The sequence below is a fragment of the Bombus pascuorum genome, chromosome 15 (assembly GCF_905332965.1).
Source record: "Bombus pascuorum chromosome 15, iyBomPasc1.1, whole genome shotgun sequence".
Lineage (NCBI taxonomy): Eukaryota > Metazoa > Arthropoda > Insecta > Hymenoptera > Apidae > Bombus > Bombus pascuorum.
In genome coordinates this window covers 5,329,552-5,353,690 of record NC_083502.1, presented here as the reverse complement: position 1 = coordinate 5,353,690, position 24,139 = coordinate 5,329,552, and the positions used below count along the sequence as shown (strand labels likewise).

The 24,139-nt window shown below is 36.9% G+C and overlaps 2 protein-coding genes across 5 annotated transcripts in view; one reads left to right on the top strand and one right to left on the bottom strand.

Annotated features, from left to right (window-relative positions):
- LOC132914510 (protein maelstrom) overlaps positions 1 to 24,139 on the bottom strand; it is a 348,506-nt gene that overhangs the window by 303,894 nt on the left and 20,473 nt on the right. The window lies entirely within an intron of this gene.
- LOC132914818 (ras-related protein Rab-3) lies at positions 1,358 to 22,360 on the top strand. 4 transcript variants are annotated; one of them, XM_060974241.1, is made up of 4 exons: positions 1,358 to 1,592; positions 11,395 to 11,616; positions 14,355 to 14,645; positions 17,054 to 22,360. In XM_060974241.1, exons 2-4 carry the CDS (start codon positions 11,395 to 11,397, stop codon positions 17,207 to 17,209), a joined length of 669 nt encoding a protein of 222 aa, XP_060830224.1. In that variant the 5' UTR covers positions 1,358 to 1,592; the 3' UTR covers positions 17,210 to 22,360. The 4 variants fall into 4 exon arrangements, with proteins under 4 accessions (XP_060830224.1, XP_060830220.1, XP_060830221.1 ...); XM_060974237.1 differs by lacking the exon at positions 1,358 to 1,592 and adding an exon at positions 9,575 to 9,800; XM_060974238.1 differs by lacking the exon at positions 1,358 to 1,592 and adding an exon at positions 9,854 to 10,024.

Here is a 24,139-nt window from a genome sequence, read left to right as displayed (position 1 = left end):
GTATTGCAAAAATATTTCCACTTCAAATTACAATTTTAATCTATTAATCGGAGAAGATGTGAAAGTTCATGTTATTTTATTTGTCGAAGAGAAATGTTATTTGCAAAATTGTTATTACGAGTTTTTCAATAAGTTCTTAATTAAGAGACGACCCAGTTCGCAGGTTAAAATTGTTTATTTTTAACAAATTACAAGGTGTTATTATGAAAATCAGTGGACACGAGCACTTTACTTTTGCAGTCAAGATTCTTGTTCACATTGGATTGTTTGGATTGTGGCTTTTTGGTATGTGGTTGCTTGTTGGATTTCGGTTTGAAGAACCGATCGACCACATCCAGGAAATTTTCGTGTTGCAAAATGTTGACGATATCAACAATTTTCTCGGAGATCTGTGGGACTTTCAAATTCTGAGTCTTTAGTCTGCGAACGTGGCTAATTTTTGGTCTTTTCGAAGTCCCATCCACGCTTCGACATTTCCTCAAGCTACGAATAAGAATTTTTCAAAAATTTCTGTTTCCTTTTATGTTTTCGTCGAACGACACAAATAAATTTTACGTTGCGATTTGCCTGAGTTTCGCTTCGTCCAGCTCACGTCCGGATTCTGATCGTTTTACCACTTGACCTTCGCAGCTTACTTCCGGCTCCAACACGATTTTCTCTTTCGCCTGACTGCTACCCGAGTTCCAGGATTTGTGAGACATGTTCAAAACGATTTTGCAGATAATGAAGGAAATAACATTCATTAGAATTTACACGAATAATCAACGAGAGAAGTAAGTCAAATTTCTATCAAACAAACAATCGTGGTTGCTATGTTGCTAATTTCTCTGCAATAATACTAGCACACTCTTACAAAAGCACAACGGAGTATCGACGAACCTTTGCACTTTTACCAATTATTTTGTGATTTTACTAATTTGAAAATTACCTGTTACTTGGTTATTCCATGTACATTGCCTCGCATCAATAAGAATTCTGTTCCGAAGCCTACTCAAGTCATACTCCCATAGAAAGCTCTAAAAATTTCTGAAATTATCTCACAGCGCCTGTCAACGAGCAATTCGTTGTCCGTAATACAGGAACCGATAGAAAGAGTTAGCAGAAATGGAGTAGACAAGTTACAGTAAGTAAGTTACCCACGATCGATAAAGGAAACATCTACAAAAGAATTAGTGAGATTCATGCGCATTGTCGTAGGCGCCGACGAACCAGGAAATCAACAAGTGTCCCTCCCCCGTGAAACGGGGTTCTATCTCCGGTTTCGAGATGTCAGTCGGGTTGCCTGTGGCGCAGGCGCGGCCTTTCTCGGGATTGGTCCGAGGACGGGCGGGGGTCCACGAAATGGTCGATATTTTAACTATAGCGGGCTACAGTGGCGCGAGGCTTTACCGAGGCCAGTCCAGTCTCTTTAAAATCGTCGCGAAACAACCCCCCGTTGTGCTACCGTGTGTTAAGTCGTGTGACGGGAACCTCCGGACTCGCGTTTCGGAGTCATTTCATCATCGAAGCGAGGTGCAGGGTTCAAGTGGAACGCGTGGCGTGCATCCCTACTATTCAGCGATCAACAGTGAGAGGATCAACATTTTCAGGAGGTACATGATCGGAGAAACGACTCGTTGGACGGGAAACGACAGAGAATCGTCAGTGTCCATGTCCTCGAGAAGAATCTCGCTAGTTAGACTTTAAGCTCGATACATTTCTGCCCGACCAGCCACAGTCCGTCGATAGACCGTTTATTGATTTCTCTCTGTCTCCCTCTGTCTCACTCCCACTCTCGCGGTTTCCTCTCTCACGCTAGAAACTGTGGTCGCCGAGTCGACTTTTCACGCGCTCTGCGCTTGCATGATCCTCGCTGACAGTCTATTCCTGCTTTCTCGTCGTCCCTGCCTCGCTTTTTTTCTCGGTTAATTTAAATTGTTAAATCCAGAAATTCCTCAGATTTCGCTGGCCCTGGTCTAAGACTCATCTCAGGAGCTATCCGTTGCTCCTGCGATATTGAGATTATGGACCTAGTCGGATGGTTGCTAAATACAATGGTTGCTTCTATGGCAAGTTTCACTGACCATCAGTGACGATCCAGTCTGTGTGACCTTCTTCCCTCTCTCTTGCTCTCCTATTACCTCCCTCTCTTTACCCTTCAAAGGGACGACAGATATGTCAGCTGTGTGATCACGTCGACATTAAAAAGCAGCTATGCCATGCCATCGCATGCCGCATAACTAGGAATTATTAACGATCAGGGGTAGACAGGCGACCGAGTTGGCAACGTTATCGGCCGAGCATCGCCGATATCGAGGAATCCAACGTATCGATCCGCACGCGTTTTTGGGATCCAGATTCGAGCGTCACGAGTACGTATACGGAGGCTCCATCTTCCGACTACGTTCATTCTGCCAGCCGCTGAAATCGAAACTGTGTAACGGGCGGCGTGGGTGGCCAGGGGTTGGGAATCGATCTTCCAAAAATATTTGCTCTGTTGCTAGCCACTCGCCACCACCGTTGCCATCATTTCACCGCGCTATGTAATAGTGCTCGATCTATTCGTTTTCGTAATATTTCCGCCATTTTAACACATATTTCATAACCTGACTCGCCGGTTGAATCTTTTACGATTAAATACTGGACTCTGATTGTGATTCGTAGAGGGACAGGGTTAGGAAATTGGAAAAAGTCAAAGGCATATTTCGTCTGATTGAAACTGTATGGATATTGCGTTTGTAATTGATTTCTTTTCTCAGATGTTCTGTGTCTTTGGTTAGATTTGAAGCGAGTTTAATCGATCCAATTTTTCAGACCACAGAATTTAGTTAGTCGAAAGCTCGAGCTTCTAATTTTTCGTTGCGATTTAAAAAAATTGTTTGCCACTTTTGATTATCGTTTGCATAGAAAATCCCTTTTCTTAGATTTTTTATATCTGTAAATTAAGTTCTAACTTGCGTTATAATTGTTTTCTTTCATTTGCCACTGTTTCAACACCGTTTATTTACAAAATTTTGTTGCTTCCACGTCTACTGTATTTTCAAATTTCGCTTCAGCAATCTTCCATCTTAGCTTCTCAAATTTATTCCGCCTTTTGCAAACCCTTTGAGCACAGTTTCATCTGTAAATTAAATTTGAAGCAACTCTTCCACCTAGCCTAATTTTTATCGCGAAATATTTCCCAAGAGGCACGAGATTCTTCCAAGCTCCGCCCATAATCTTCTCGGATCTCCGATTCTTTGAAGTTCGATCGTACGTCTTGAATCGTTGATCTACCGAATAAATTATTTTCCTGGACGATCTGCTCAACCGATAAAGAAATGTTAGGAGATTTTTCGCACAAGAAAGAGGCTGACAAAATACACAAGTCGTTGTATTTGAATGTTTTAATGTCTTTGGTCGGAGGAATTGAATCTAACCAAGGGTTGAGAGACTCTTGGAGCACAAAGACCCGTGTGTCAGTCGCTGAAGAGCATTAACTGTGGAAAGGGGCCGAGTGCTTGAAAGATTTCATCATTGAAACTCGCTTCACCGATTCATCGATACTGTGAACTTATTTCTTGGTAATTCAACTTCCCAATGAATTTTGTATTCGTCGGTTTCTTCACGAACAATCTCCCCCCCCCCCTCTTTCAGATCTATTTAACGATCGCGAATAATTTCTCCCATCGACCGATCGCAGAATATCTTCCCTAACCTTAAAATATCTCTAACCTAAAAATGCAAGTTGGCGCATAGCCGACCGATTTTCAAATGCGATTTAATCGAAAATGGAGCGTTTTACGAACAAACTTGATTCTATATTTTCGACATATTTTTTCGTTATCTTTCTTTTTAGATCGGCACGCGCTGGCTTATCGACCGGACGACAAACTTTCGAGTCGTCGAAATTGTCCGCCAAATAGATCGCGTACGAAAACACGAATTTTATTTTGTAGAAATTTCAATCGATAGATTATTTTCCGCGTTATTTATGTCGAGGAATTGCGCAAGATTTCAAGGTCATGGTACAGCAGGTCACCGAACTCAAGCTGACGTTAACTATACACGATTCTATCAAGTTAAAACTGTATCGTGCCGCCGAAGAAAGCTAGTTTCACAGATTCACGCGACGCTCGTTTCTCTTCCTCGCGATATTACGTTGGCAAAGCTCGTGCAACGCGTTATCGCGACGCTCTGCATGCATTCGTGCGCACCACCTTGGTGTTAACATGCCGCGATACGATTATCGCGAACCTTGTCCTACTTTCTTCGCCAGCCACTTGGAGCAACACGCGTAGGTGGCTGAAATTTTTCTCCAGAGTTTCGATATTGCTGAATAGTCTGTCGAACTTGCTGCGTTATCATCTTGCGTCCAAAGCTAGCCACTCTGTTCCTCCGATCTTCTTCGTGTCCATTCTCAAACTTTTTTCTTTTTTATAAAGTAAGCGGCATTTTCTCCTGTACATAAAAGATATAACTTAGAAAAAACGAAGCTGGCACCCCGCTGGGGGTAGCCACCCACATGCTATATTTATTTTGTATTTTATTTTTTTTCACCAATAAGATATAACACTTTATCAAATGTCCATAAGGACAAATTGTAAAAAAACCAAAATAAAATAATAAAAAAAAAATTTTCTCCTGTAGACTCGTGGCATTCGCTACCATCCTCGATCAGAATCTTCTCATTTTGGTCCTGGAAGACGCTCGCTGTTCGTTTCTAACGTTACATCTTCTTCGTTGAATCTTCAGCATTTTGTGATATTCCACCTACGACGATATTTGCCTTGTCACAAATAGCCACGAATTGTAAATTCCTCGTGTCAGTGTTCAGTTGTTTGAGTGGCAGGCAGCGCGATCGCGCTGTTTAGATTTTGTGTGGAAAAGTACCACTACATTTGAACGCTACGGACGACTCACGGTATTTCGTGTGGGGTTGGCAACTAAGTGACTGCGGGTTTGTCAATACCACCTAATGACAAAATCCGCAATCACTTAGTTGCCAACCCAACATTTCATTCTTATCTTCTCAATAATTTTTATCGAAGAAAACTTGGAATATTGAATTATTATGAATATTTTTATGAATATTGAATTTAAAGAATATTTGTAAACTAATACTAAACATATATAACAAGATAGATGTATTTCGTACAAATTACAAATATGACGAGGGCTATCTTAGTTCTCTTCGCAATCGATGAAGACAATCGCTGCCATGCTGTTTGTGATCTTTCGATCTTGTTTCTTCAAACACCCCTGGGACTCAAACGGTTGATTAAGTAGAAGAAGAACACGGGATATACGTCGGTCTTTCGTCCACCTGAGAGACGAAGAGAGGGAAGAAATTCCAATGCAGCTAATTGGCCATATTTCATTAACAAGAATTTTCCTTGACTCTTAAATGCTCAGAGCAACTGTTACACACACCAATTGCAATTTCCTTCGCACATGAAAAGGTTATTGCGATACCATATCGCTATTCCAAAATTGTGCAATCTATGGAAGCGGTTGCCTGCGGAATGCGAACAGAGAGCGTGACATTCGAGAGAATCTCGGGAGTCTCGAGTCATGTGACGAGATAGACGCAAAATCAATGGGTCATAATTGACCTTATTAAGATATTCTATCGTTCTTATGAAAGTTGTCGGGTCTTCGTTATTTCCTACGCTTTGAAAACTGTTTCTGTTTCAATACTCCAAGCGCACAAACGTTGCTTCTTCAACTGGGCGCTTAACGGTGATCCGAAGAGATGGGAAGAGATGGGAAGAGATGGGAAGAGATGGGAAGAGATGGGAAGAGATGGGAAGAGATGGGAAGAGATGGGAAGAGATGGGAAGAGATGGGAAGAGATGGGAAGAGATGGGAAGAGATGGGAAGAAATGAGGAGAGATGGGAAGAGATGGGAAGAGATGGGAAGAGATGGGTCTTTCGTGAGAAATTATTTTCTCTTCTTTCTCGATTTATGATTGTCATAAATGCATCGTCGTTTATGACGCACATAATGTCCCATTTACAAAAATGGGAAAATTGAAGATATTGCGTAGCTGTGAATAAATGTTTCAATAAATTGAGATAGACTGAAGAGATCACGTTTCTTCATTTTACTTAATTTTTGCTTTGCTTCATTTACTTGACATTTTCTTTATTCTTCCAATATATTAATTTTTTTAATTTACTTAAAAAATACAAAAGACGATTTTGAGTGATTTTGAGTTCCCACATCCATAGCTAGCTTCCACTATGACGTTAGTAGGTTTCTTCAAGTTTCATCGTCAGTGCAATATAGTTAGAGGAGAAGGCAAGAGGTTGGTTATCGAGCAATTCTTCTTGGGTTATTTGTTAGAAGTCTGGCGAGCGTCTGCATGCTCTTTTATCGAAGGGATGGCAGTAGTTTTTAGTTGGACGAGCATCGTAGAATGAATCGAGGCGGAAACGATAGGACTTGAAATCCGAGGGAAATCTGGTAGCTATGGCTGTGTGGCTCGGCCAAGAAAATCGATAAGAGCCTCCCACTCCCACATAAAAATCTCTCTCTCTCTCTCTGTCTCTGTGCCTCTACGTCCAGTTTATTTATAGACTCTCCTCTTTTTAAATTTATTTTACGGTATAACTGCACACGAAATCGCAGCTGATCCTTCGTTCAGCGCTACATTCTGCCCTTAGACCTTGTGATCGCTGACTCGATCGAAGGTCGAACGTACGGTTTTTCAAAAGAATTTTTCCTTTCTCGATTTCATCCCTTGCATTTTCACAACTGGATCACTTTGAGCTTTTCTTCTTTTTTTCTTGATCGAATTATTTGGTCACTGGTCAACCTACAACTTGAAAATATTTTCTCGTTTTCTTCTTTTTTAACTGAAGGTCTGTTTTCAGGGAAGAACAGGATCATAAGCGTTTGCAAATTTTTGTGGAAGATCAATTTTTGGTTGAATCGCTCGCGCAAGTAGAAGGCTCGGTAGTCGTTTGTTTTTTAAAATGGCAGATTTCTTCCTGCGGAAAAAGAGAATCGTAAACGCTGGCAGATCTTTCTTTTTCTTCTTTGTTGGTGACGATGGAAACAAATGACAGTTTTTACATTGTCGAGGTTGCTGTAGCAGATTCAGGGCAGTTGGAAGGCTCGGTTTAGTTGGTATTTGTAATTCATATTGTAAAATTGGGAATTCCATATGAATAGCAATGACACCATCTGGAATTATGGAATGGTACCCGTCATTCCTATTATATATGCACCACAGTAAGAGCCAATGTCTGTCTAAGAAGCATTAAGTCGGATCCCGAAGTTGTAGAAACAGATATTTAAGGGCTTTTGTTTGAATACATTTGCTGAATGCATTGCACGTGGGTCGATGATGTGTATAGCCGCACCTGGCACCCGGAAAAAGTCACGGACGCGGAACTCGTTGTCTTCCTATCGACTTAGGAAGCAACTGACGATTGCCAACCACCGATTCGCTGCCACTTCCACGGAACAGCTCGTTTCAATTCACGGTCGAGGAATGTTCTTATTTGACATGTGGTTTTTAGGAAAACTTATCGTTATTGTTAATTTACTGATGTTGCTAATAAACTCTTATGGAGTTATGGTTAGCTAATTGCTATTATAAATCTGATTGTTATACTATTATATATTATAATATATATATTTGGCAATTATATGAGTGTTAGTTATATGTATATATATATTTAATATTAAATATATTAAATATACATACGCTTGCAAATATGCTATTAAATATATACACACACAAACACACATATATATATGTCATAATGTAATATATTATAATAAAAGTTATATATTATAGTATGCATATATTTCTTAATACTAAACGTACATATTATTTTTTAAATATACGTTATTTATTGAAAATAATATATTATTATATTCTAAATTTATTAAAAATAATATATCAATATACAAATATATTATTTATTAAAAATAATATATATTTCTAGTATTAACAAATATGTATATAACTAATACTAATATCAATATAATAGAATTATATATAAATTACATATACAATACCATTACAAACCTACATTATTATTAATTAACTGATGCAAGAAAATCGTGCGACTAAAATTGCAATGAAGCTCCTTCTGTAACATATCGTTTCGTATTGGGTCACCCTTACTGCTTCGGATAATTGAAATATTTGGTGATCGATGACTGGTGGCTCGGTCGAGCCCACGTGCTTTTTGTACGGACCTGTAGTTGGAGGTTATCGGGTTTGACTGTCCCCATTGTGGGATTATCGATCATGTGGTCGGTCATGGCTACAGATGTGCCGGCAATTGCATTCAGTAATATACACGGTGAACAAAAAGAAACGACCTCCACCGATTGCGAACAAGTTAGAACATATTTCATTTGAACATATTGAACAAAACTATGTTCGATATTATTAATAATAATTCACAATTAAAACTATTTTTCAGTGATTAAACAATATTTGTATTTTCTTTGGAAATGCCACCGATCAATTAACACGTGCAACATGTAATTGCACATAGAATTAGAAAGAATTTTTTCCAAATGTAAAAACAAATTTGTACTATATTTCACGCCAGCAGGATGATTTCTAACATCTACAGGACGATTCAAACGTGTTGTACCCTTCGCAGTCTTTCGCGTCGCATCCTTTGAATTTCTTTCGTACCACGCGATATGAATTTTCTACGGAAGATTTCAAAACAACGTTTCGCAAAATAACTCACGAATGTCAAGATAACGATGATAAATAACGAGATACTAAAAACTAGGTAGATTAGAATGTGAACGTGTTGGACGTAGATCCAAGTGGAGATGCCTGCGTCAAACGATGCTATTTTTTAAATCACCCTGTACATCAGACTTATGTATTCTGCAATTGTAGAGACGTTATAACGTTGATAGCATCGAGCAAAGAATAATTTACAATTGACATTAATTGATGGGGAAACGCAATAGACGAAGCAGACAATGGCACCGCACGTGTGACATTCTTCTTCCAGCCCTGCGTGGGCGTGTTCACACGTATCAGGAAACCGCGATATCGTGGAAAGCATAATGACAAGAAACGGACAAAAACGAAAGAAACCGCAAACATAGCCACGTTGGCCACCCGTCTATCAGTTAGCCATTTCCCTAACTAATTAGAACCTCGTTGCTTTTGTCACGCCTATGGTGCCATTGTGCCAGATCATCGTAGAAAGTGTCGAATAAAAATGACGAAAAACAGTGTAGCGCTTCCAAGTCTGAAGGAAGTTTTCGTTTAGTGCAATCGTCTTAAAAATATTCACCGGTTGCCGATTTGATAAAAAATTGTGTCCAGGTGCCTTTGTGTGGCTCGTTTTAATTCTGACAGAATATTTGCCATTTGTTTTTGAATCAAAGGTTAGCAAAATTATGAAAAATTATTGCACCTGTGTTTTCTCGTTATTCTGAGAGAAAGATTCTCGTAGAATCTCTCGTTTGATGACATCATCGCACAAAGTCATCGTAGTTTATTTTTCGATCGAAAATTACAAAGAAAAGTGGCACGTGTGTTCGGAAAATTTCTGTCAAAGAAAATTGCAAAGAATTTCCATCGAAACGATCCACGTGTTTACACGTTTCCCACAATTCTGAAATTTCAAAATAGTTGGATCCAGGCTATCGAACGTATTGCTGGGAAAAAATAAGTTCTGAAAAAATTGGTTGCTGGAAAATGGCAGACAAAGAGTCGAAGAGTCAAACAGAAAAGTCAACGAAATATAGCAGGCCACCTGTCAAGGATTCCGTGTTGGAACTGAGGACAAGGATGACTCGACTGATGTCCATCGTCGATATTACCCCGCACAACAAACTTCCGGTACCGGCATGCGTTTGTTTCGTCGCGATGACGCTAATTGCTATGTTGCAGTGTTGCTCGATCGAGGCTGGCGAACGCGTCGTGGAAAATTCATAGTGGCTTAATCGACAGTGAACAGCCGGTGAAAGCGTTAAACAGAGTCGCAGAATGTTAATAGAGATACGCTAGAAAATTGAATTATCCTGTTGTTGTCAGTTTTTCTAGAAATGTGGCCATTTAGGAGGGTAGGAATTTCGAAACAATGTTGCAAATTTATTAGAAAAATGCTTCATGGGTATACTACGTGTGATAGAAAATATAATGAAAAATGAAATATATTGAAAAATGTATATTACATTAAATTTTGTTACTTTCCTGGAAAATTGCTGGAAGAAAGATTGTTGTCTTTGCTGTTTTTATTAAGGGCTGAGTTAGGTTGTGTCTTGATACATATTTTTTCTTACGAATTCCGCAGCAGATTGTCTGCTTGGAAATGTTGCAAAAATGAGTGATACATTTGAACGCATTGGCAGAAATTGCAACAAATTTTGCCTTTATAATAATGAGCTTTTAAAATATATATAGTATCTGAGCATATTTGCATATTAAATTTCTTCCAAACATATGCCACACTTTTATAAATAACGCTAAGTGTACTAACAAAGTTTCGTCATATTTTGTTTTCGATCTGTTTGCAACATAGTTAGCGTAACATACAACACAATATATTCACAGGAAATTTTTCTAATAAATTTTCAAATAGCGACGTAATAAGTTATACAATACGAATAAACGTACAGGGTGTCCCAAAAGTCAAGCGAAGTTTGAGAGAAATAATCGCAAGATATTATCGAAATATTAATTTGCATATCGACATAATGCATGCAAATATCCCACATAAAATTATGATATGAAAAAAGCGTGTATAAATTACGTTGTCATATTTAACGTAAATTGACGCTGTCATTAGCGAAGTACAAAAACATGGCTAAAAACATAAGACTCGAATGGACAATCACATTAGCAAAATGGTAACAGGCTGCTGCACATTGGTGCACGCTACTGCACGTTCATCAAATGTAGACTCAAAAGAAAACACCCGATTGATCTCGTTGAATAACAATCGCATATGCTCGATAATGTATGATACCACGAACAATTCATCGAGTTAAGCCTCGAAGTGCATTCCATTTGTCTGTAAATTTCAGTTGTATACTCGCAAACCTATCGACCTAATATGAGAATACTAGTCTGTGTTATGGCTGAATGAGATTGTGGTTATGCAGTTTGAGATTACGAATCGTTCATTTGCTGTAACAATGACATAACCTAAAAAACTTACGAGTTGAAATGTCCTTACAGTTTCGCGATGATGCAATAGCGACGCTGCTGCCCTCACGCGACGAATTTCCTAACTTCACTCAACGCACTTGACAGACCATTGTTTTCTCTACAAATAGCTTGTTAATTAAATGAAATGCCAATAACTCGAGAACGATGAACTTCGAGTTGTTGCAGCAAATGAACGAGATGGTGTCCAATGTGGAATAGGCGAGATGTAACTACGAAAAGAGATGAAATAAAAATTATTTACGTAATGTGGAACTGCTTTTAGATGGCGGGCCAGGATCCAAAGTTTCAGAAGGAGGCCGCGGACCAGAACTTCGATTACATGTTCAAGTTGCTGATCATCGGCAACTCGTCGGTCGGCAAAACGTCCTTTTTGTTCCGCTACGCGGACGATTCCTTCACCTCGGCCTTCGTATCGACCGTGGGCATCGATTTTAAGGTGAAAACGGTCTTCAGACACGACAAAAGGGTCAAGCTACAGATCTGGGTCAGTATTGCTCCGTATGTTTTTCCCCTTACGTTTCCACTATCTCTGTCATGTTATTTCTTTCTTCTTACAATTTATTGCGAGAATATTTTAAAAATTGAAAAAAGGAGGAAGAAAAGAAATGAGTTTTATCACAGATAACATATTAGATGACAGAGCAGGGTCGATACTTTTTGAAGAGAAAAAATTTTATCAACGAAAGTAAATAATATTTTAATAATTCTTTTGTTCACTTTGAGTCAACGTTATATTTTTCAACAAAAATTTCAATCAAATTTGTTAAACTTAAACGAGCAACACGTTGAAAAAATGTTATTTTAGACGACGTGTAAAATGACTGAAACCTCCCTGTCTATGAGAAGATTGGTATTTGTTATATTTATTTATGTATCTTAATTATGCATATAATTTTATCCATTTTCTATTTTCTAACTGCTGTTTTTTTCCTTATTTTTATTCACGAGCCCAAGCGTAGTATCTTTAACGTCATCAGGTGAATTGGTCTGACCCACGGGTATTCATTTAAACGGTATCTGTTAAATTATGCCAAACTTCATCATAATTTGTTTGCTAGATGATACCTGGTACAGATTACGTAGGATCAGATTGGTTCGAGGAGATACGATACACGTGTGAAGCCTCTGTTGAGTGTGTGCGTCAAAACTCCCCAAACATACAATTTTAAGACGATAACCCTAACAACCTAACCTCAACCTAACCCTAGTAACACTTAACCTTAAACCGAAAGCACCGAAAGTTGGACTGTGACTTGAACGTATTATTACGTACATCGTAGAATGACTGATATTTCATAAAGGTCAGTACACAATGCCAAGAACTTTATACGAGTTAGATGAAAGTTTCTCAGCATGATGACGTACTTTTTCCAATAAACAAATTTCAGGTGAACAAAAATGGCGGCTTCTTCCAGCCATTTCCGGTCCCACGGTTTTGTAATTGAATTTTCTGATAAGAGGACCGAATCGTATCTTATCACAAGACACGAATCGCAACGAATTTTCAAGTTAACAATTTTTTTCTGAATTGTGAGAGATCAAAGAACTCAAAATTCGCTCGGATTTTGTTTCAGTCCGATGACGTACATCTAGTAAGTTGACAACTAAGTGATTGCGGATCTTGTCAATAGCACCTAATGACAAACTCCGCAATCACTTAGTTGCAACCTAAAAATTATAATCTAAAGTTGCTGCTGGATGTTTAGGGCTGGTGCCCACGAAAGAACGTCGAGTTGCTCGACCCACCATTCCCAGAAACTAATTGTTGGCTTAATTTGACAATTTGTCGCGACTCACCTTTCGTCATAAGAAATTACTTGGAACAAAAATTCAGTTCCAACATCCACGGGACTACAATTAGGGTGCAATAATATTGCTGGATTGAATAATAAATAGCGTATATCCAATATTTATATAAATTAATGATTTTGTGTTGGCAACTAAGTGATTGCGGGTTTTGTCATTAGGTGGTGTTGCCAAACAATAATACGAACAAAAGTTATAATAATGTAATAACAATAATAATAATAGACTATATAAATAATATACAATATGAATATTCAGTATCATATTGCTTTTTCCATATGTTTCAATTTATTGAAAAACAGATATTTCACTGTTTCCTCTGGTTCGTCGTTTCCAACTAATTGTCCATATTTTCCATTTATTGCAAAATATTTTCAACGTATTCTTTCTGCTTTTTTTTTAAATTTGTTGTTTCCAATTTATTCCAATTGTTTTTTTCTTTTTTTCTATCTGTCGACGGAATTTACAAAGAGAAATTAATAGAGGACAACTACAGGCAGCATGTTCTTTCTGAAATATTAAAAAACTTCAAAGGACAGAAATACTGGTGGAGGAGGAAGTATATTTGTGAGTGATAGATCGTTTTAGAGTTACACAGGCGAAATAAAGCTGAAGAGCAAATGTAAATGCGATCGACACATAGGGAAAAAAAACCAAGCGGAATAAATTGAAAACAAGGAATTAAAAAGAGAAGCAGAAAGAATACGGTGAAAATATTTTGCAATAAATGGTAACGTTCATCCACAAGCACAGCGTACCGCACGTGGCTTCATTTATCAACCGAATCGAACATTATCGCTTCCTTGTTCAAGACACTCGTATTAATCGTAATTTATTTCATCGTTTTAAAACAATGATCATTTAAAAAATATTTTTCATTATTGTTCTTTTAATAACTTCTTTTAATTTTCTCAGAGAAAAATTTATCAATTTCACAAATGGTGTACCAATTATTTCACTACACTGATAATTGTTTTTTAATGTTTGAAAATTCCTACTGGAAATTTGTTGCTTTTATTATCCACATTAATTATTGCAGAGAATATTACCGTTTATTTCCTTGAGTATTAAGGGAATTTATTTTATTTATTTTTCAAATTAAATATATTAAAATGCCGAGAGAAAACTCATCAATTAATTATCACTCAATTTTAAAATTCACAGAAAGGCTTCTCATAATGTTATTATTCGTGCCAGAATTGTTATACTTCAAAAAAATTACTATTCATTTTAATTAATTATAATTGAAATGATTTTATTTATTTATTTATTTCATTGAATTTTTTAATTCACACAGAAAGACTTATTAGTCCCATTAATCGCATAAATTATTTTTCAGAATATTTTTAATTACTATTTAATAACCTTTAAAGTCAGAAAAAGCTAATTTTAATCCGAGGATCTGTTTTATTGCAGGATACCGCAGGTCAGGAAAGATACAGGACGATAACGACGGCCTACTACAGAGGCGCGATGGGCTTCATCCTAATGTACGACATCACGAACGAGGAGTCGTTCAATTCAGTGCAGGACTGGGTCACACAGATCAAAACTTATTCGTGTGACAACGCTCAGGTTATCCTGGTTGGCAACAAGTGCGACATGGAGGACGAAAGGGTGATAACTACTGAAAGGGGCAAGCAACTGGCGGACCAATTAGGCGTCCAATTTTTTGAGACATCGGCTAAAGAAAACATCAACATCAAGGTGAGCCCAGAATCTGGACCATCTTCATTTATTTCTAATTAATTTATAATCACATTGTGGATTCTTATGAAAATTCATATTTTGATAAATATTTTGATAAAGAGACTTTCAAGATTATAACATCATAATATTTGCAAAGACTAAGTTAGAATTTGACATTGGCATATAAACTAATAAAAACCATTGCCTGACTAATCAATTTCTCAGTTTTTGTTAATGTAGAATTTACGTAAAGTTAGACGAACGAATGAAGTAACAACGAATGTAGGATTTTTAATAAATTTTGAAGGTAAGGTTAGTGTCAAACTAAAGCCAAGTTCCAATAGAACAGGGCCATCAATTTTTCATCCTAATGAGACTTGGCTTTAGCTTAATTGCCCTTTAGAGACATTAGAATCTTAGATGACTTTTTATTCAGCGAACATTGGTTCATCCACTTCATTAGAACTCGGCTTTAGCTTCGTTGCCACTTGGATACACAAGAATCTGGAATGTTTTTATTAGTTTATGAGCTAAAGCCAAATTTTAATAGAAGCCAAAATTACCATCGCTCGTTTCATTAGAACTTGGCTTCAAATTGATTACAACTTGCAGACCCAAGAACCAGGAATGTTTATCATTAATTTATGAGCTAAAGCCAAATTTTAACAGAAGCCAAAATTACATTAGAACTTGGGTTAAGCTTAAAAAATTTTTTAAATTGGTTCCAGAGATCCATTATTCTTTCTTTATGGAAGTTATACAAAGTATTCTACCTATAGTTAAACACCACGTCCATTTTCATTTTTCTTCGACTGTTTACCCAGCCCATTATCCTAGTCAATACATAACTATCACGTGGTTGAGAAGGTTATCGCGTCACGTTTCTACATTTATTTCCATCCGCGATGGTGTGTGTAAACAGTGTGCCATTACCTTCGACCAGGCATCCTCAATTATCGCTCATCTACACCCATTAATCATCCCAACACGACGGGTCAAACCTATTGGCACTGGCATATCGACGTCCATTCGATCGATTTTTCTGCCCACGGTTATCCGCGTCTACCTTTAGACCGCGTGACGTACACGAGATTTCAGCTTTTCTATTGGAAAATACCTTGGTACCATAAAACGATAGCAAGGCAACCAGTTTCTAGAGGATCAACGAAGATTTCTAGTGTTTTCATTACTAAAAGTATTGTTCAAACAACGTCAAACAACGATAAAAGATATTATACGAGGTCGAGTAACATTAAATAATGTGAGAAAAGGACGTGAGAAAATGCCAGGCGACGTGAGACAATATCAAACAGCGTCAAACATGCAATACGTATGAAGGAACCGATTTTGAAAGTTTATGGATATTGAGCAAATTAAAGTATCAAGAGAATCGCATTTATGTTGTAAATATAATTGATTCTATAAGGAATATTGAGCCAAAATATGAAACTTGTCAGATGTCTAATGTTTGAGTAAACGTGTAGAGTCTGCGAGAAGGGTTAGGGCCACAGAGTAGAGACAATGTCGAGCTGTTTTCAATTGTCGATTGACCACGAATTATTTCTATAGCAAAAGTAGAAGAAGACGAACTGACATATATTTATTTTAGCCCTAGATCAAGTCGATATCTACATTAAACTACACAGAGGCTACACTAAATTTTTTAGAAGTAACTTAACACTTCGATGGCCACATATTTTGACGTAGATCTTACTGTCACTCGCCGGTTGCTGTAACCTACTTTTCACCTCTTGAGAAAATTCCCTCGAATCCATCATCATGATTGAGATTTCATCGTGTTATCCTAATTTATTTTGTACACCTATGCGTTATATGAATTTGTTTATTTACTTGGCGATTGTTACATCCATACAGTTACAGAAATTGGGATTATAATCTTCTTCTGACTATTCACTTTCACCGAATCATTAAACTGATAAATTGCTGGTCTTCTCAATGCATTTTCCAGATCGTTTCGTCTCAATAGGACATTATCAAGTACAGGGATCATTTGTCTTACGCTTCAATTAAACGAAATTAAACTAAAACACTAAAGTCATGTAAACCTGACGACGACCAACTGACTGAACTGACAAAACTGAGATTCGAACAGGCCAAGTCTATGTACGTGAGGTTCAGAGTAAGCCAATATTAGGTTAGGTTAGGTTAGGTTTTTTTTAGAAACAACGTAAGCAAAATTGATATTAGGACGTAAAATTAGACTGTATCCAGATTAACTATTTGACTCTATGAGAAGTTAAATCTACCAATGTGTCCTTTGAAAAGAGGGCGTGAACCAATCTCCCCCAGTAGATCATTAATCACTCGATCACGTCAATTAGTGCAGGTCAATTAGTCGGAATCTTTTTTCTCCTATGTTCCTCAAATATTAAGGGAATTAAACCGAAGCAAATTCCATTTCACAGACGGTATTCGAGCAGCTGGTGGACATAATATGCGACAAGATGAGCGAGTCCTTGGACAATGATCCGACCTTGCTGGCGGGTGGAATGGGTCAGGCGAAGGGTCAACGACTTACCGATCAGCCGACCAATCCAACGGACGACAATTGTAATTGCTAAGAACATGGACGCCCATCTAATTGCTTTGCAAGCATAATAAGAAGGATAAGAATGAGTAAGAAGAAAAACAAGAAGAAGGAGATGAAGATGAAGATGAAGATGAAGAAGGGAAAAGATGAAGAAATATTAGAAGAAAAACGAGTGTATGCCTGTATATGTATGCATGAACGTTTGTGCACGTGGTCTTGTGTGTATGACGAGTGTGTAGCTATGCGTGTGAGTGTGTAGCTATGCGGGAAAAGAGCAAGTGAGAGAGAGAGAAAGAGAGGAGGAGGAAGGTCGAGTGATAAACGCTGGCTCTAGTTCACTTTGTTCGTCGTTTCTTTGACCTATGTTTCCGGCCGTTCTTCGTTCTGCTCTTTTTCTTTCCTCCTTTCTCGATCGATATATTTATATATGTGCACATAAATAATGTATATGCACAGGGCGAACCGTGCTACTCCATTTGACAAAGATTGCTTCCCGTGTTGATAAACGATCGTTGAGTCCTAACCTAACTTTTATCATTGCACCGATTTGGGCATACTGTTCTTTGGGATAATTTGGATCAATTGCTTTGATCTCGTCTCTAATCTATCCTTTGTTATTACAACAATTTGGGAATTAAAACTATTGGAAATTAATTTTCGTATATTTGTTTAACTTTGAATATCGTACTGGATAATAACTTTTAATTCCTTCCTTTTAAGTTTTTCACCCATCTTTCTCTTATTAATCACAATTGGGAATTTCAATATTTCAGGATTACCCAAACTTGAAATTTTCAACGTGCGAAGTTGCTCTTCACAATAATTTCAATACTAATGTTTTAGTTCCTAACCTATCTTTTACCATTAGCTCAATTTGGGAATCTAATTACTTGAGAATTATAACTTTATGATATTTAATAGTTTCAACAATATTTTGTATATTTTAATGTTTCGTTTCTAATTCATAAATTGTTTATTAGTAACGAATCACTTTTAATGGAACTTTTTATCCCAGAACAAAGTAGTAAGAAGATTTGATCCTCACAGTGTTAAGGATAGTTCCACTTCTTACCGTAAGAGACGCTCCTATTCTTTCACGTATTATAGATCACTTTCCCTAGACTAAAGAATTCAACATTTTCCCTCGTTTCTTCTTAGATATTCGATCAGAAGCTTGATGATCGATTCACTGACGACTGTAGGAGCAATTAGTCACGCGATTCGCCCTGTATACATATATAAATATGTATGATGGTTGTAGCCTGATTACGCGGAGGTGCCATCGAGCTAATCCGAGTCCGATTACGAGCAGACGTTGCAGTATTTTTCTTGGGTTCGACGGGGAAATTGTAAGAAAGGGTCAGACTTCGTTAAAAGCTCAAGCAAGGAGCAGAATCGCGATATATCTGACCTATGTGACGAGGAAATTTATATTTCGTATCTCTACGATCTTGTACCCCTAGCAGATTTAAATTTAGCGCCATTTCCAGCGGCTCAGGGTGGGGATACGTTCTTGTCACGCTGTTCATTTCCACCTTTCTCATTGGAATACGAATTCGCCGAATGAAAATTTATACAAAATTGATACTCGTAAATTGAAAAAGGAGAAATATTACTTCCTTTGTTTTCCAAAATTGTTTTGATTAGACAGAAAATTCTGCTCGATTCATCGACGTGAGTAGGACAATAACGAAAGAGCGAACCATTTGAAGTGAAACGGAACGTGAGTGCATCGAACCCAAATTGATCGAAAAAATCCATCCTAAGACTCGGTTTCACTGCAAATGAGACATTCCAATGGCGGGTCGTTCGAACAAGCAGCTGTGTTTCCACGAAATATTTCTCAGGGCAAACTGATCTCACCCGCCATTTTTCCAATCTTCTTTTCACGGATCAGTTTGTTTCTCTGAAGATCACTGTAATTCGTTTCGACGGAGCATGAATTATTAGATAACGATGATCTTTGACGATTTCATGCGCAGCTGGGTCGATAACCAAGAATTTTCAACGAAGAAGCGCCTTAAGTCCCTTTCACACTTGAAAAATGTAAAATGTTGAAAATGAAGTTATGACATATCTATTGAATGTGAGTTAGATTGAATTTTATTGCATTTGGGATAGGATAACATAATTTAACCGATTTATGGTTAAAATTATTTTTTCAGGCGTGAATGGGGCTTAATACATTCGCTGCTATTGACGCATATGGTGCGTCAATTCAATTATCTTCGATTTTAGAAGATTATTATATTATAATTAATCGATAAAAATACAAGATAGCAAACAGGATATTGATTTTAATTCTTGAAAATTTGTTCTCATTTTTCTTTTCATTTAATAATTATATATCATTAAATTCTCAATTTTTGCATCTTTTCCCAATTATCCAAAATCTAAAAAAAGTTTTTCTTCTTTTAAAAAAAATTCCCTAGAATCAGAAAAAATATATTCTTACCAACAACAATCGAAGAATATTTTTCAATTCATTTTTACACAGTCCATGAAATATTAAGATCGTAAAAGGGGTTAATGAACAGCAGCGAATGTGTTAATAAACACTTCTGAATTCGCCATGGCGCAAATCGTCGAACAAAAAGTTACAGCTCTGATGAATAGAATTTGCAAAAAAAAAAAAAAAAAAAAAAAAAAAAAGAGTTGAAATATATCTGTATGTGTTGTATTCTCAATGGCGTTTCCTTTCTTCTTATAGAGGAACTCGATTTTTTCTGGAGGCTGTTCTCCCTCGAACCTATTATTCTCGACGACGTCGATCTGATGCACAACTTTCAAAACTTTGATCCTCGAAGGCTCGATCAAAGCTCGGGCACCTGAGATGATGTTAATAGAATTGTTGCGACGGCTGAAGTACGGTGACGTGGACGCTCGACACACTTGTGGATCGTGAATATTTTTCTTCTTTTTTTTTTTTTTTTTCTTTTGGAAGAATTTCTTCGAGAAAAATCCGTAAAAGTCTCGTCTTCCATTGGGAGGCTTTTGTTTTTCTTGAGGCTACAAGTTTCCCCATTGAGGTGGGAAATTTTTATAAATTCGCGTGTGTCGGTGCAAGAAGTAGGAAAATTCGAGAATTTCTCACGTTGTGAGAAAACGTTCGTTCTCTAACAAGATCGTGCCAGTTTGGATAAAGACACTGAGGCGAAGAGTTTCCAAAAAATAGCAGAATTCGAATAACAATTGGAGGGTTGTGTAGTGACTGAAAATTTGTTAATAATTAGAGAATGACTGAATAATTGGGAAATTAGTAACTTAAAAATTAGTGCACAATTGGAAATTTATCAACATTAGGGCAATTGTTCGATAATTGGGAAATTCTTGAAAAATCGGACAATTATTGGATAACTGAAAGACTATGAATAATTGGGAATTACTTAATAATTGAATGTTTATAGAGCTCTAAAAAATTATTTAATAGTTGAAAGATTGTTAATAATTGGAGATTTATTAAATATTTGGAGATTTATCAACAATTAAAAAATTACGTAACACTTTAAAGTTCATCAATCATTGGAAAGTTTAACCTAACAATTTAAAATCTCCTAATAATTAAAAGATTACGAAACTATGAGATAATTGTCCAAAAATATCTCCAAGAACACGTTAATTTATGTGCAAACAAAGAATTAGAGAATGTAAAATTCTGTTGCTTCCTAAGATTGCGTGACAATAAACGGAGGAAAAGTGCGGATCAATCCGGAGCAGAGGCTCCATTAGGTGAAGCATGTCGGCCATTTTGATTGGAGGTACGTGTCCGTCGATGCCCCATTTTTCGAAACGATTTTTGAAAGTGATATAAGAGATTCGATACTGTCCTTAAAACGGTTTCGAGAATTTTTTATCGGCATAATATTCGAGCGTGAGACAGGTCAAATTGGAAGGATTAAAAACGACCCGATTTACTTCGAGGAACAACTATCTATACAGTGTCGTATTTGTATTACTTGAGCAAACGTCGATACATCAGAGTAAATGTTTCTCAACCAATTCATAACGGGGCATTCGTTAATTTTCTTCGTTGAACGAAGATTGATTTATTTTGAAGAACAAAGGTATTGGCACAGACCAGATTTTCCTATAAAATTCTGTGTAAGTATTAGGGCATTTACTTGGTCAGGTTTATTGAGAAATTTTAACAAATATTTTTAGCGTTCTTAATTTTGCATCACGATCAAATAAGAAATTTATAATAAACTAAATGGAAAATAAAATTCGATATGTAAGTATACTAGGTATTAGTAAGTGTCTTGATACTTACGGCGGGAAGTGTAAATCTGTATATAGGAACTTTCAAATCTAAAGCATAAATAATAATTAATATAATAATTTATTATCATTAAGCAGTTGCACGATGAGAATAAATGATAAAAGCATACCGATGACTTGTTCTAAATTCCAATTAGTGAAAAATCAATACATGAAAATCGAATATCGAAATTAGACCAACGTATCGTATTATGGAGAAATTCATCGAATTCGCTAAATTCTAATTCAATTAATATTATTTTGAAAAGAACCTGTAAACGTTGAATATTTTATTAAAATGTGGCTATTTCTCTGCAAAGAAGATTTGAAACTTCCCTAAGAAACTAAATAAAAAAAAAAAAAATCAGACAGAATATTACAAAACAACGTTGTCTGTGCCAATGAATAAAATTGTCGTCGTCACTGTACATGTACATTCCAAATAATAATTGTTTTAGGATTTTTTAAGCCTTGCATAAAATATAATTGACCACGAATCGATAGAGGAGCAACGCAAACAAGCGCATCGATATTTGGCGTCAATTATCATAATAAAATAAAAAAAAGCATAAAGAAAATAATAATAATAATAATAAAAAAAAAGAAAATAGCGTCCAATCGATTACTTCAGTCGTTGCTCGGCGTTTACAAACCTACTAGGCAAGCTGCCCTCTGTACATAAAGAAATATATATATAAAAAAATACCTATTATATATTATATATATAAATATATATAAATATATATATATTATTGAATCTGTAATGAAGTGTACTGTAAGCGTTACTTATTCGTGTCAACTCAAGATACGACTTAAGAGAAAGTCGCGGAGAAAATGCAGCCTGCGCCATCGTGTAATCGAGAATTAAAGAAAACTATACAAAGAAAAAAAGGGGTAAAAAAGAGAAAAAAAAAATTGAGAAAAACAGGAGAAAAAATCTATCGATCGAAGAATTGTACGATTGTATCGATCAGATCGGAGAAAAATAAAACTGTGCTGTTAACGTGGAGGTGTTATGATCGACGGAATCACGTGTCTCTCTTACTCCATCTGTTTCGTTCCTCTCCATATCTCCAACTTCCTTGTTCTTGAAATTCAATATTATCGAAGAATTTCATCAATTACTTTGGCTCATATGACCACCAGTTATTCCTGCCAATTCCTGCAACTGCAAGCCTCGGTGTTATCTACCATTCGCATCGATGTAATTCAATCCGGTGTCGAATTACCGGAACGCAAAGAATATAACGTTTCTTCATTTGTTATTATATTATTACGAGATGGCTTTAGTCGGATTACTGAGATTCGTATGATCAAAATGATACTAAGCATGACTATATTTGACCTACAATTTTCAACTAAACTAAAGAAATACGTAATACGTGATTAGGAATAAGAAATGCCCTGACCCTATAGTATCTTATTACACTTCGGTCTATTCCGCTTCACTCGCTCCGACTGCGTCTCACTCTGACCCTTCATGCACGCACGGCTAAGTGAGCAAGAGTCAGATAATCTGGCCCGTTTCTCAGAATTCGCTTCTCTGAATATATGGCTAAACACGGTGCCGATCGTTGCTCATATATCCGGACACTAGTGTAATGTGTGATTAGGAGTGTGAAATGATCTGACTCGCCTATTACTCTGCCTATTCTGTCTGATTCGCACTGCCTGCTTTCTCACACTTATCCTTAATGCACGCACAACAGAACGACCGAAAATCAGATAATGTGGGCTAATTCTCGGAAAGTCAGCTCTATGGATATATGGTCAGGCATGATTCTGATCGAGTAGCTATATATCCCAATGTTACACTATACATTCAAGAGCCTATCTAGTATCCTACTAAAATGTCTGACCCCCTAAGAAGCTGCTGATCGGATTGCAGGGCCGCAAATTCAAAACCGCCGACACAAAGTGATCGCTAAAAGGCTTTCAACACGCTCACTGTCATGATCTTCTTCTAATAACAAGACCGACATCGTTTCCTGTTGAGTGCTCCCTGCCAGGCTTTTAGACCGTTTTGCTGACTTTGAAGAACAAGCGCCTACAATCTCTGTAGCGAGTACAGTCGAGCTGAAATTTTCCACGTCATATACGTACTACGTTGGATGCTACGTTCATCCCCGTTCGTTTGACAGTGGATCGATAGTGGTTAGAATATTTTGTATTATGTGAACTTATATATTTTTATATTATGTGGATATCGGTGAAATGGACAAGCTAATAGTAGCAAAATATCAGGAAATAAAAACAGTATGTGGATTTTTTAATTTCTCCAACCTTCGATATCTAGATCAATGAATTTTCAAATCTCGCCAATTTTGGATTCTCTCAACTATCGGAATTCTCGACCTTGCAATTTTCCCATTCTCGTACTTGTCATTTTTCGAATTATTCCGACGCATTATTCGATTCCTGTATTTTTCAACTTTCCAGGATTTGTCAGTTTTGGAATATTTCAATTTTCCATCCAGTTCCGCGGTTCTTCGATCATTTTAACGTATGAATTTCCCAGTTGTTGGATTTCTCGATTAATAATGCATTTGCATGCAGCGACATCTGGTAGCCAAGCGATGATAAATCGATGAATCCCCACTTTGGGGAACTTTCGAACTGTTCGTTAAAATCCTTCTAATCGCAGCGAGTTAAAACTTTGTTTTCAATTCGAGGAAATTTATTTACGTCGCGGATGAAAAATTCA

Bases quoted from the DNA above. Each gene is read 5' to 3' on its own strand.
- LOC132914818 (XM_060974237.1), top strand. From the start codon at position 9,657: ATGGCAGACAAAGAGTCGAAGAGTCAAACAGAAAAGTCAACGAAATAT. The intron at 9,801-11,394 runs GTACCGGCATGC...AACTGCTTTTAG, and splicing joins CCCCGCACAACAAACTTCCG to ATGGCGGGCCAGGATCCAAA. The intron at 11,617-14,354 runs GTCAGTATTGCT...GTTTTATTGCAG, and splicing joins GGGTCAAGCTACAGATCTGG to GATACCGCAGGTCAGGAAAG.